The sequence below is a fragment of the Paramormyrops kingsleyae genome, chromosome 8 (genome assembly GCF_048594095.1).
Source record: "Paramormyrops kingsleyae isolate MSU_618 chromosome 8, PKINGS_0.4, whole genome shotgun sequence".
NCBI classification, from domain to species: domain Eukaryota; kingdom Metazoa; phylum Chordata; class Actinopteri; order Osteoglossiformes; family Mormyridae; genus Paramormyrops; species Paramormyrops kingsleyae.
Genome location: NC_132804.1, coordinates 4,100,402 through 4,113,920, shown reverse-complemented (window position 1 = coordinate 4,113,920; position 13,519 = coordinate 4,100,402). Strand labels below are relative to the sequence as shown.

Here is a 13,519-nt window from a genome sequence, read left to right as displayed (position 1 = left end):
TGCTCAGGGTGAACCTGCTGTCAGCTACCCCCCCACACCATGCCAACCACTACAGTCAATACCAAAACAAATACACAAACAATTAGAGTGAAGGGATAAAGACTGTTCATTGTTTAATTCTGTTTGATGATTTAATAAACAATATACAGGTATTTCTTGACTTTATGAGCTAATTAGTTCCTCAGTCATTTATCATGAACTCGTAAAGTGGGAGGTATTTTCCTACAGGATATTTTTAATAATTATGACTTTTTTTCAAGCCCAAAATTTTTTTTACATAAACATTTTGACCAAATAAACAAAGGAAACACAAATGTATTATCAGAATCAACATTTAATCAATAATATACACAGATTTAAACAAATAAATCATTGGAGAAAAACCAAAAACACAACTTTGCCAAAAATTGTACATTCACAGTCAATTTCACTTTTACCTCGTTTCCACCAACACAGAGTTGGTGCTGGTGCTGGGCTGGTTCTTGCTTGGTGCCTTTGGAGAACCAGCCCGCATTTCCACCAGTTTCAAAAAAGAATGGAACAGAAATGTTATGTAGGCAGAAGTGAAAGTAAAGTAAAGGTTTAACCTGTATTTCGTTTTGTGGATTTAAGGCTCCCTGTCTCTGTGTGAGTGAGTTTATTCCTTGTTCATGTTCACTGTTTTACCACTGTCCTTTTAAGGATCGTGCAATGAAAGAGTCTGCTAAAAACTAGACTTTGCAGTCCACCTCATGATCTCCTCGCCACTCGAATGCCACATTATTTTATTTATTCAACCTGTGACATATTTATACTTTATTATTAAACCAGCCCAGCAAATCGATTTTTCATGTTTCACAGAATAAAATAAAATGATGTAACGTTGCATCATTTATGTGAACTATACAAGGGTTTTAGTGCAAGTTAATATTTTCCATAAAATCTTATTTTCAGCAAATACAGTCCATAATACTTGAGAAATTTCAATAGGTGCAGGTAGTTTTTCCTCATAAACAGGATGACATCAAGACTGTCAGTATTCACACATCAAATATTTTATACTCATATCTGAGTAGTCCAGAATGTCACGAAAACAAAAACATACAGGATATGTGGCTAACTCAGGTACATACCATGTAATAAGCCTAATACCAAAGAGATAGAAAAACGCTCAAAAATGGATGGGGTTCAAAGGGTTAACCAATGTGACAGAGGATTTTAATCAAAACCTCTTCCACTTGTACACAATCTGTCTCTAAACTCTTTAGAGATGTTTTTGTAGCCTTTCCCAGCACAATGAGCATCAACAATTGTTTTTTTGAGGTCCATGGCATAATACACTGATGCTGCACAAATGTAGCTGTTTTAATATAAACAGGGTGCCCATTAACATCTGATTGTCATCACATTTGATTGACAACCACGACACTGATTGACAGCACCTGACTCTTATCTCACCTTCAAATGACACATACTTTTGCCACTGACAGATTTGTGACATTGGATCATTTTAAATAGTCTCATTTGTTCAATTTTGTTCTCTCAACTACTTTTTGGACTTGTGTGAAGATCTGATTATAAGTCATATTCATGCAGGAACATGGAAAATTCCTAAAGTACCTGGTACTCTGTGGTAGTGAGTGCTGAAGTCACTCGCTGTCATGTTTTTAGGAGTTACTCTCTAAAACGTCCCTTGGTTGCATGGGTCTCCTCCAGATAGTTTTCTCCTGCAGTCCAAGACATGCAGTTAGGCTATTTGATGTTTCTAAATTGCCCCTAGTTTATGGATGTGTGCATGCCTGGCAATGGACTGGCCTTCTTTACAGGGCGCCCCCTGCCTTGTGCCCTGTGCGATGACAGATGAATGAAACAGAAACTGAGGTGTATTTTCACAGTACAGTTTTAAATTTTGTATAATATGAATGCTTATTTGTGTTTCTTTAACCATGACAGAAGCAAACCTGGAGCTTGTAGCAAACATACAGAGAATAATCCCAGGTACTCCTCCCGCACTTAATCTTCTGGGCTAGTGTTGGATGTAGGATAACTTTTGTCAGTGTGAGCTTTTATGGTGGACTTTGAAAGTGTCTGAATTGCACTACAGTCAGATTTGGTTATGAGTGGACTGATGAGGTTGTCAGAGTGTCAGTGATGGTACTCCAGACTCGGTCCATGACATGTAAGCTCTGTAATGCCAATATTTTAAATGTTCAGACCCAAACACAAGTGTTCTTTTGGATAAAAGCTCATTGTTTGTTGTTTTGTATAACCTTAACTGACCACCATATTGCCTGTATTTATTTGTATTTATGTTAATTATAAATGTCATTACTGTGTAATGTTTGCCGTTTAATCCTTGTGTTTCATTAGCGTGTAATCGTGAATGTCATGCAAACTGATGGTTTCCTTGTCTGTGCTGCCGGTAATACTATAATTAAACCGATACTGACTGTTAAATAGAGTATTTAATTTTAAAAGAGCTGTCATGTTCTTTACAAAAACGACTCGACTACACGCCACAATATGTTTTTTGTCCCCTGTATGTGACTATGCCTCAACTGTTACGCGCCGTGAGGATTTTGGGGGTTCGCACCGCAAGGATATGCGTTTATTACGGATTGCGTAATTTGCGTCTGTAACGTTCTGGTGTTTCATTGGCTCCGGCCAACGCAGATATCCCACTCCTGGGTCTCTCTTGACGGATGTCGTCATTTCCAGGTTATACGTAGAAGAGGATCGACGACGCCGAAGTCCCCGGGTCCTCCGGGTTGCTGCCCTGCTTGTACTTCGTGCTTTATCCTGTTGTAATTGCTTGGGCATGACTCCGGTCTGTTTTCTGGTTTATCGCTTTTTGCTTTGCCCCCTGCTTTTTGATCGCCTGTTCTGTATATTTGCCGTTCCTGTCTAGCGACCATTTTGCCCGTGTTCCTGACTACGAGGAAGCCTAGTCCCTGGTGTTGACATGCTGCGTGTGTATCGTGTATGGTGTAAAGAATGATTGACGGTTTTTATTTGTTCGATTTATTTGTGTATTTGGATAGGGAGAAAGTGAGAGCGATTGTCTTTTGTTTCATTTTTCTTTTGTAGGTGAGTTAGTTTGGCACTCGATGCGGTTGTTTTTGTTGTGTTGGCCTGGTTTACTCTTGAAGTCTGTACCTATACTGTGGTGAGCAAACTTGTAAATACGCTCAGGTAGTATAAACAGTTTTGTGCACTATGTTTGTTCTGCCTCCACACCTCCACCTACACATTTTATTTTATTAAGAATAAAAAAACTATTGCGTATAAACTGTATATTGTGTGTCTTGTGAGGAAATCTAACATGACACTTGTTGCAGCCGAGCATAAGGAAATATGAAATGTTATTTATCTCTTCATTTTGAAAAGATATAAATGCATTTATATGCAGTATGGACACATGAGAATCGCAATATTCAAAGAAGATTAATAAATCATTGGAATAGAGTAAAAAAAAAAAAACTTTAAAATTCTCCTCTTGCAATACTCTCTTACAAACGACAAATGGAGAAAACTTAACATTCATACATTGTTATATAATTATCTTTCTGTTGTGAGCCGTTAGAAAATCAGTAAAGATACACATCTCCAGTCATGGGGTGTGAGGACATCACTTTGTGAAATGAACGTCTGTCCCAATCAGCATGTAGTCCTGGAGCAGTGAGGCAAATAGAGCTGACTTGTAAAGCAGAATGGAAGGTTAGGGCTTCAGCTTCCATATCTATGAAATACCTGCTTGGAACAATGAGCTGCAGAGATGTAACTTCAGCATAGAGCATTTGTCAGGTTATAAAACTGCTCAGGGGTGTGACTAGTCTTACCTTGTGGACTTGCAGCTTGCTGTTGATGAGGTTCATTCTACCAATGGCTGGAAGAGGAAAACCCTGCTGAAGGTATTCTGTGGAGGCAGGATTTGTTCATAACTTTACTGCATTAATGGTTTCGCTTAGAGAAACAGGTGATGATTGTGTGGGCCAACAGAGCAACCACGGTGAGCTGGTAATATATACCAGTATCGTGGTTTTTGATATATCATGGTTTATGGACTCACGTAATGTATTCTTTCATTTTATATACTGCTTTTTCTTATTTAGGGTTGCAGGTGTCCGACTCCTGATAAGTCAAGATTTTTATTTGTCACATGCACAGCTGTACAGTACAATGGCAGTGAAATGTTAACACCTCCATCACTGTGCTTAAACATATATAATCTGTAAAGGGAGAAGTTAAGATAAATAATTAAATAGAGAATACAAAAAAACTACCAGAAAAAGTGATAAAATATGTATTAATGTATTATGAAGTGTGCAGAGTTAGACGCAAAATCCTGGAAACAGCGAGTGCCAAAGCAGCGAGTGCCAAGCAACCCAGGACGTGGAAGAGTTTGTGCCAAGTTGCCAACTCACACGCACACACTATTCACAACTATGGACCTACATACCACATACTCTACAAAGTCGTACTCAATAATAATAACAGTAATGCATATTTCCTGTGATAATAGTACTTTATTAGTGTATTATAAGTGTCACAGATATTAATGTGTTGTGATGTCATAGTTTAAACTGCATTAATGAACTATTTCAGATTTTTTAATCACAGTGTACCGTCATACCTTTGCACCAATATAATGAATAATCACAAGTAGCTGAATATAAAGAACCAAATGGATACATTGTATAGTACTACCTTGGGTTTTCCTAATCCCAAAACCCTTCTGATCTTTGTCATTTGCACTCTTTCATTCCTTCGTTAGCCTTAAGGAGACTTCTGTCACACAAATTCTTGCTCTTACCGTTAACTTTTGGTATTACAGCCAGTTTCATAACCAACATGAAGATGTTGTGGAGAGGTTTCACCTGTAAAAGGGTCATGATGACATTACTCAGTTCATATGTTAGCAAACTGCACACACTATTGACAGTGCTGCTAAAATAGTGAGAATAGTGTTGTAGAAATAGTAATGGTATTTTTCTCACCTGAAACTCTCCCACATATGAAGTTCCCAGTGACATGTCAAATCTACAATGAAAAGTTGCAATATTTGATTAATTGGCCTTTCTATTTTTTCCCCTGTCATTTGACTGTACATTGGCCTATGCTTCAAGCATACTGACCCGTTCAGTTGTAGAGATCCAACCAGTTTCAGTCCACTTATATAGAAATTGCCACTGACACTGGCATCCTGCAGAGATCATGGGCCGTGGGAGTCATTTTCCTGCCACATGTGATCTAAAAACTTTACAATTTCATTCTGTCTCACCAACCATGTTGAGGATGAAGAGAGGCTCCAGCGTGGTGTTGGCCAGGATGGCGTAGGCCGTGAGAGTTCCCGTGGCCTGCAGAGTCACGTTATTGGGCTCAAAGGTCACGTTGGGCTGTGTGGATGTCTTCAGCAGGAGCTTCATCATCATGTCAGGAAAGCGTTTGGAGATCTAAGGAACAGGGAGATTTGAATCTCACATCCACTGATCTACGTCATTTGTTATCAGAAGGTTCATGGATGCTATAGGGAGAGACAGGCTTACCTCTGGAATGAACACTCCAAATGTTTTGGTGTTCAACCGTATGGGAGAGCTTGAGGGGACCTGCTCACAGAGACGGGAAAAGCACCTTGGTCACACATTAAATCAGGTTTGGGAGTGTAGCCAACAGGAAGTGGGGCTCACAAAATCGCTAGCCCGATGTTCCAGGATAATCAATTTTTCCCATCGGGCTACCAAGATGTAACAACATCCTGCCAGATGGACTAACAGAAATGGTTAGTCATGGTAATAAAGTAGAGCACGTTAAAGCAAGCAAGTTAAGTCAAATATGGACCAGTACACTGTATACAATAATGCAAAATATTGTTATATAAACCTTATATAAAAGAAAATCACAGGCAAATGATATAAAAAGAAAACGGATGTTACTGGATGGGACCCGCACAGAGTAGCAAAGTAGTTATGAGCTGCCAGCTGTCTGATTTTTTTGAACGTCATGGGTAACATGGGGGGGGGGGGGGGGGGGCAACAAAAAAAGGTGTGGGGGAAATATTTTGGTGTATTCATAGGCAAGTACAAGTATAAATCTCATGCTTATTATTTTAATTTATTATTAAATATTGTTCATCATTATTTTCATCATGTAATGGTAATGCTAAGCTATTCCATTGCTCTATGCTGCGATGTCAACATTAAAGTGCTCTGCCTGTTGTTGTTGTTCTTACAGCAAATCTGATTTGATCGCACATAAGTGCCTCAAAGGCAAATTGTTGGTCGATTTATTGTGTCCCTGGATGTGCGGCTGCAGGGACTGTCTGAGGAGTCGTTTCTTTTTGCTTTCCTCTCTTCATGTCTGTGATGCTGACAGACTGCTGTGTCCCAAGTTCACTGCTGGTGCCCAACTAATGTTGCCCCGTCGTACATTACACAACTATTATTATTATTGTTATTATTATTATTGCTTTCGAGTACACATACATATATTTTTTTTAAATCTGGCCTAGTCAAAATTCATTTCGGGCTACTAAAATCTGAGTAATGCCTGGCTGAAGGGCTACCAGTGATTTAGAAATTTTGCGAGCATAGTGGGGAAAGCATGATCAGACTGTAGGAAGTGTGATTGGCTTTGGTTAAAAGCAGCTGCCAGTGAATAATGTGGCAGGCTCACTGGGAACTCACTCACCATGTCGTCGGTGATGTACAGGCTGAGAGCTCCGGCTCTGTTGTAGACAAAGCCTGCTGAATTGGCCATGAAGGAGGACAGGCCGATGTACAGCATGCTGCTCGTCTGGGGGGGCAGGGAGAAAGGCGGCGCAGAGAAGGGAGGCTCCTGGTGTTGGCCGATGTTGTAGAACTCACCCTGCAGGTACATGAGAACCAGCAGAGCTCTTGGTCAGATAGATAGTCAACATGAATTCAATAAACGATTAGGATGAAGAAATGAAAAATACGTATTCTTAGTTGAAAGGTTTCTGCTAAAGCAGAAAGCTGTTTATATGTCACATTATCAGAATTCAAATGCAAAAACATATAAAAATGCTACTGTATCCCATATGACTTTTTATAAACTACCATTTTACGGGATAACTAGACAAATGAGTGTTTTCAAGAAAAGTATCTTACCTTTAAGCTTAACTCAATGAGGAAGTTTGAAATGGAGGGAGGAGTAACCATGGAGTACTCAATTTCAGCATACTTATCCACTTTAGCTAGCACTAGAAGATGAACAAAAACAATGTGGTACATCACCAGCATCTTATTGTAGCATAACTTTGGTCAGAAGAAAATGACTGAACTTTTCTCTTTTCAACATGACTCATTTGAAATAAAAGAAAAACTTTGCTTTGGTAAATGTATTAATTATCAATATTAAAAGCATCAGATTAGTTGGGCTTATGTTTCTGCTTCAAACTGTAGAGTTGTGTGGATCATACCATTCAGAGTTTTCAGCTGGGGGTTTAGATCAGATATGCCATCATGCACCAAAGGGCAGATCTGAAAAGGAAAGCAGTGTCTTCTCATGATATCACCACTGTGAAAATGAAAATGTAGTCTATCCAATACATAATTTGTTACACATTAAGACACACTAGTGTATTGCTGATATTCACCTTTTGCTCTAAAGATCTGCGCAACTGTTTTTCAATGAAGCTTGTAAAAAGGTTGTACAACCAACTGGGAAACAAAAAACAAATGACATATTTATAACATACATTATTTTCTCTTACAACATATTCTGTGTTGCACATTTGTTCCCCATTTGCTATAACATAACTGTGGCTTCTAGCACATGATAAGACACTGGAGAATTTATGGTAATCTTTGAGGAAGTTATTGTAATTCATTGCCTCAATGTAACTGTTTGTTATCCATACCTGGCTCCTCCATGAAACTTGACACGGACACCACCCACGCTGGCCGTGCAGCCATTGCTGCTTATGGTGGGTCGTCCCGTTTCGTCTCTGCCCACACTGATGGTGGCCTTGATGGTCAGACCACTTACGGCCAAATCAAAGGAGCCACTGTCTTTTCTGCAGTGTGAAAAATTGCTCATTGTTCTCATCCAGCTTGCAAAAAGTTTGTGCACAAGAAGAGGAGTGCGGTGCCACTCACATGAATTTGAGATATTTGACATGCCAGTCTCCGTGCAGATTGATGAAGGCGTTGCCAATGGACAGGCTGATACCAGTGCCGGGGACGAGGCCCAGAGAGGACTGCGGCAGGCCCAAGTCTGTGATTCTCATACTGGAGGAAGCAACAGACCGGGACACACTGTGACTAAAACAGGAGCCTGCAGCATCGCCTGGAGCAGAACCATGACCCTGATCACTACAGACTGGGGGCAAAGCAACGCGATTGGTCTGCTGTGCAACTGTGCTGCCAACAGGCTGAAAGTTCACATTCTGGGGATTAAATTATGGGTAACATTCAGCACAGACCCTAAATGTATGGATGAATAAGCAAATTAAAATATATTTTTAAGTTGTAAAAATGTTTCAGAAATGTAACTGAATAATGTAACACATGTAGGAAATCACTGATGGATGTAGAAAATCAGCTATTGTGAGTTGAGAGCTCAGATATTTGGTACATAAAGTGGATTCTGAAAGTATTCACACCCCTACACTTTATTCACATTTTATGTTGCAGCCTTATGCTAAAATAATTTTAAGTCATGTAAATTGTCAGCTGTGGGACCGTTAAAAAGACAGTTGTGTAACTTTCCAAATCATGTCCAATCAGTTAAATTAACCACTGGTGAAATAAAAAAAAATGTCAAAAATTTAGGAAAAATCATCAATAGAAATGGGATGCGTCTGAACTGAGATCAATGAGTCTGAATACTTAATTTCTATTTTTAATAATTAGCAAAAATTTCTAAAATACTGTTTTTGATTTGTGGTGATGGAGTGTAGATCAATGAGCAAATAATGAATTCAGACATTTTTGGCATCAGGCTGAAACATAACAAAATTTGAAATTCCCAAAGCATAGAGAGCATGTGTATCTCTACCCTGAGAGTCTGTACTCGACTTTGCCAATGGGAGAAACCTTCTCTGATCCAGAGATATCAGGGATGCTGATAGACTTCAGCTTCTCCTGCAGATACGCGATTCCAATTTGTCGGCCTGCAGAGAAACCAGAAGGGAATGAACATTTACTGAAAGATGTAGCCTGCTGTATGTCAGCTGAAGCTGCCTTTGTATCACCAAAATAGTTTCAGCTGCAGTCATGTAACCCTGTTGTCTGGGATCGGGTTAGGGCTACTCCAGGGCTACTCCAGAGCCATTTGATATACTATACAGCTTTGAATGCTAATGTACTCTTTATGACCATTAATTTCATTACAAACTACAGCTGCTTGTAATACTTCAAATGTGCAAATCTATTTCAAATGAATCCTGTCTAAAATGACGATTTATCAGTGTTTAGCATACTTTACCGCATGCTTAAAAGGGTGCATAAGGATTATCCATAGGCTGACATCTGGGCATCTGGCATGTAGCTTTTAACTTGGCTATAGCATGTGAACCTACCATACTCCAAGCCTTGCTGGGTAATTTGGACCTTGACTCCAGGGTTGGTGCTCACAGTTGGGTCGGGGAGAGCCAAAAGCACCAGCAAGCACCACAAAGGCATTGTGTTTCCTGCGGAATCAGTCACGCACATCAGTCTCTTGTCTCAGCAACACAGTACCATGTTAACTTCCAGATCATGTAAGAATTGGCAGAATGACCCAAAGTAACCTTACTGTGGCTGAGTATTGCATGCACCAATCCAGAGTAACACACCCATAAGAATTCAACTGCATGTGTGAGACTTAAAAATATAAACAGCATTGCTTTTTTCAGCTCATGATACCATTTACTTACTGTAAGACATCCAGGTTACGTTGGAACACTCTTTTAATATGGTTCTTTTTAGACACTTGCACATTTTGCAATATCCTTGACCTTCAATCTATATAATATCTATCTATTATATAATATTGGTTTCACATAATTGATAGATATTTAACACATGAACATTAAGCATTTTATGAAAATGTTACTTTTGTTTTACCAGGTGATTAAACCCACCAACCAGACTGGACTGTGTGCAGCTAAAATTTTGGCAAGACTGTTATAATGAAAAAATGTCATCATTGCACAATATGTTTTTCTTATGTATGGGAGTATACCAAAAGATCATTGTGTAAGTTCCAGGTTCCGCAACAAACCAGCACAAATTTCTATGGTTAAAATTCACTACTCATCACAAACTGACAGTGCAAAACTGCAGCTATACTCAGCTCCTCTTGGCAAATCTAAAAGCAGAAGAACATCTTGGGATAAGTTACCAGTTTAACACGCCACCACTTTGTTCTGGCACAAAGATGAGAGACACAATACAACCCAGAATGATATCCTGCGGACGTGACTGAGGTAATGCACGTAGATGAACATAACGTGGACCTCTTTGTGAGATGTTAGCATGTGTCTCGCAGTGCTGGTGACCACATGACCAGAGACCACTTACAGCAACTTAGTCAGTGGTGAATTGAATTGTTACATTTACATTTACGGCATTTGGCAGAGCAATTTATAAAATTATATTTTGTGTAGTGATTTAGAAAATTAAATTCATTCCTTTCCATCATTACTTTTCAAGTATTATCATTCAGTTAAACCATAAGATTAAAACTGGAATGTCTGGTCTCTAGAGTAGCAATTGAGTAGCACTGCAAGGATATTTATACTATGTGTTCACAAGAGGTTTGAGTCTCCGCTTGGGTCACGTGTGTGTGGAGTTTGCATGTTCTCCCCGTGTCATCGTGGGGTTTCCTCCAGGTACTCCGGTTTCCCCCCACAGTCCAAAGACATGCTGAGGCTAATTGGAGTTGCTGAATTGCCCTTAGATGTGCATGTGTGGGTGAATGGTGTGTGAGTGTGCCCTGCGATGGGCTGGCCCCAGATCCAGGGTTGTTCCCTGCCTCGTGCCCATTGCTTCCGGGATGGGCTCCGGACACCCCGCGACCCAGTAGGATAAGCGGGTTGGACAATGGATGGATGGATGGGTGTTCACAAGAGTATGCTATAATGCCTTTTCTTCAAGCTTCAAACTGTGCGTTATTTGTGTATATCCTATTCATTGCTCTGTCCCTGTCTTAAACATAATTTCCTCAAAGGTTCTAAGGTTCTATGTCAAGAAAATACTGTTTTGAGTAAATATTGAAGTATATGTCTCAAGTAACTTCTTTTTTGGAGAGCACAATGCTTTGTTTTAAGACTAAATCACTACACAATGCCGACACCCTCATCACATGCATGGCTGTGTGTCAAAAAGTCATAACACTTGCAAAAATACCACAGAAAACATTTGAAGAACCGGGAATATACTGTAATATACAATGTTAATCATACTGTGGTTGTATGAAATTAATGCAATAGATTGTACAATGTGCTCAGCATACAGCTGTGTAAAACTGATACGCTAAATAAGAAGAAGCTTGATTTGTTTGTTTTTTTATTACCTTGTGAAAATATGTCCATGATGAGTTAAGTCTGCTCTTCATTGACTGGGGTCGCTGCAGGAAGAAGTGAAAGAGGAAGACACTAACCATAGCCCTTAAATCACTCTCCTTGACCCGGAAGAGATGATTGCATACTTAAATGTGAATCATCCCACAATGTCACACATGACAAAAAGAGAAGGTCACTCAATGCAGTTGCAGTAACTAGGTAACCACATTGTCACAGTTTCAGTTTCACTAGATAAGGGAAGTGCTGTTATGGTCCCAAAGCTGGTCATGCAGTCAAAAATCTTTTTGGATGAAACACTGTGCTTACATATACACCCCCTACAGAAAGTATATGATGTGGGACGACTGAGAGCTGCCTGATCTCCTCCATCTACTGTAAACATGCCTTCCATTTGTTCCAGCAGTCCTTGTCGCTAAACAGGTCATGTCACTAAGACAGGTCATGGTGGTTCTGGGGCGACTACTGACAACTGAACGCAGTGATGAGGAAAGACTCCTTTTCACTGCCACACATTGATGATGCCCTGGACTACATTGCTGGGTCAATATGGTTCAGCACCCTAGACCTCCAAACTGGCTACTGCCAGTTTGAACTGGCTCCGAAAGCTTGCCCTAAGGCCGCTTTCTCCATTGACCACAGACTATGGTACTTCCAGTTGATGCCCTTCAGCCTGCGCAATGTCTTAGCCACAGAGCATGTGCTCATGGAGCGTGTCCTGTCCCCAAAACTGAGGGCATCGTCTACCATGCCAGGGGACCTCAAGACTGTGTTCTCCACGATCCGGCAGGCAGGGTTACGGATGAACCCCTGGAAGTGCTCCCTTCTTCAGTGCCGGACGCGCAACCTGGGCCACATCATCAACGGGGAAGGCATGGCCACCGACCCGAAAAAGATGGCCGACCTCGTGTAACGTGAAGAGTAAAGAGCTATGCCGCTTCCTGAGGTTGGTGTCCTACTACTCATGCTTTGTGAAGGACTTCGCCAGCGTTGCAAAACCGCTGCACCCTCTTTCAGAGAAGAGAAATGGTTTCACGTGGATGGATGCCTGCGCTACGGCTTTCAACCAGCTTCTGTGGCGCTTGCAGATGCCCCTGTGCTAGCTTATCCGGATCCGTGTCTCCCTTTCATCCTGGACATGGACGCTAGTAACGTGGGGTTAGGCACTATGCAGTCACAGGCGGGACCCGAAGGGGAGCATGTGGTTCCGGGGACTTTGTGGAGGTTCCGGGGTGGAGAACCCCCTAGGGGAGGTCAGTGTAGTGCGGAGGTACCGATGCCAGCCTTGTAAATAGTTCTCTGTAGTCGCTTGTGTTGTTATGTGAATGTACTGTGTTGTTCTGCCACGTATAGTGTTGAATGTTTATTGATGTAGATAGCGTGTTGGTGTGTGTGTATGTGTGTATGTGTGTGTGTGTGTGTGTGTGTGTGCCTGGCGACCCACTTTTACAGTATAATAGTGTAGTGCTGACTGGATAGCGGCACATAGTGGGGCTCATTAACACCCCCCCCCCATGCTCTGCAGGTTTGGTAAATAGCCCTGTACTTGTTATTGTAAACACTTGTTTTCCCGATTGATGTGTTTGCTGTTGCCATGTGTGAATCCTGTCTAACCCCCATGTGTCTTTAGCTGCTGTGTCAACTACCCACCATGTGTGTGTGTGTGTGCGTGTGTATGTGTGTGTGTACATGTGCGTGTGTGTGTGTGTGTGCGTGTGTATGTGTGTGTGTACATGTGCGTGTGTGTGTGTGTGTGCGTGTGTATGTGTGTGTGCGTGTGTATGTGTGTGTGCGTGTGTATGTGTGTGTGTACATGTGCGTGTGTGTGTGTGTGTGCGTGTGCACACCTCACTGTCTGCCATCCGACCTCATTGCATTGTTTTGCTGTTACCTGTGTTGTTGGTTGTTTGGTACTTTTTAGAAGGGATGCACCGATCCCACATTTTCTGTGCTGATACTGATACCTGGGTTTACATCTCAGCCAATACAGAGTACTGATCCGACAGCAGTGTTTAC

At 41.0% G+C, this 13,519-nt stretch overlaps 1 protein-coding gene across 2 annotated transcripts; it reads right to left on the bottom strand.

Moving 5' to 3' along the window:
* Positions 1–314: 314 nt before the first annotated feature.
* On the bottom strand, positions 315–11,584 carry LOC111834560 (bactericidal permeability-increasing protein-like). Of its 2 annotated transcripts, none has more exons than XM_072715006.1 (16): positions 11,497–11,584; positions 9,521–9,631; positions 8,998–9,112; positions 8,097–8,228; positions 7,859–8,014; positions 7,595–7,658; positions 7,418–7,478; positions 7,107–7,198; positions 6,667–6,843; positions 5,526–5,585; positions 5,265–5,432; positions 5,115–5,182; positions 4,977–5,019; positions 4,793–4,856; positions 3,819–3,895; positions 315–3,676 (listed from the first exon to the last, which is right to left on the bottom strand). In XM_072715006.1, the coding sequence occupies exons 1-16, from the start codon at positions 11,513–11,515 to the stop codon at positions 3,608–3,610; spliced, it is 1,476 nt and encodes a 491-aa protein (XP_072571107.1). In that variant the 5' UTR covers positions 11,516–11,584; the 3' UTR covers positions 315–3,607. The 2 variants fall into 2 exon arrangements, with proteins under 2 accessions (XP_072571107.1, XP_023649758.2); XM_023793990.2 differs by having other exon boundaries at positions 315–3,649.
* Positions 11,585–13,519: the final 1,935 nt, after the last annotated feature.

What these genes read in the sequence shown, in the direction of transcription:
- LOC111834560 (XM_072715006.1), bottom strand. An exon ending in TTGGAGTGTTCATTCCAGAG is followed by an intron (nt 5,433 to 5,525) that starts GTAAGCCTGTCT and finishes CCTGTTCCTTAG; the next exon opens with ATCTCCAAACGCTTTCCTGA. An exon ending in TGTAATACCAAAAGTTAACG is followed by an intron (nt 3,896 to 4,792) that starts GTAAGAGCAAGA and finishes CTGCCTCCACAG; the next exon opens with AATACCTTCAGCAGGGTTTT.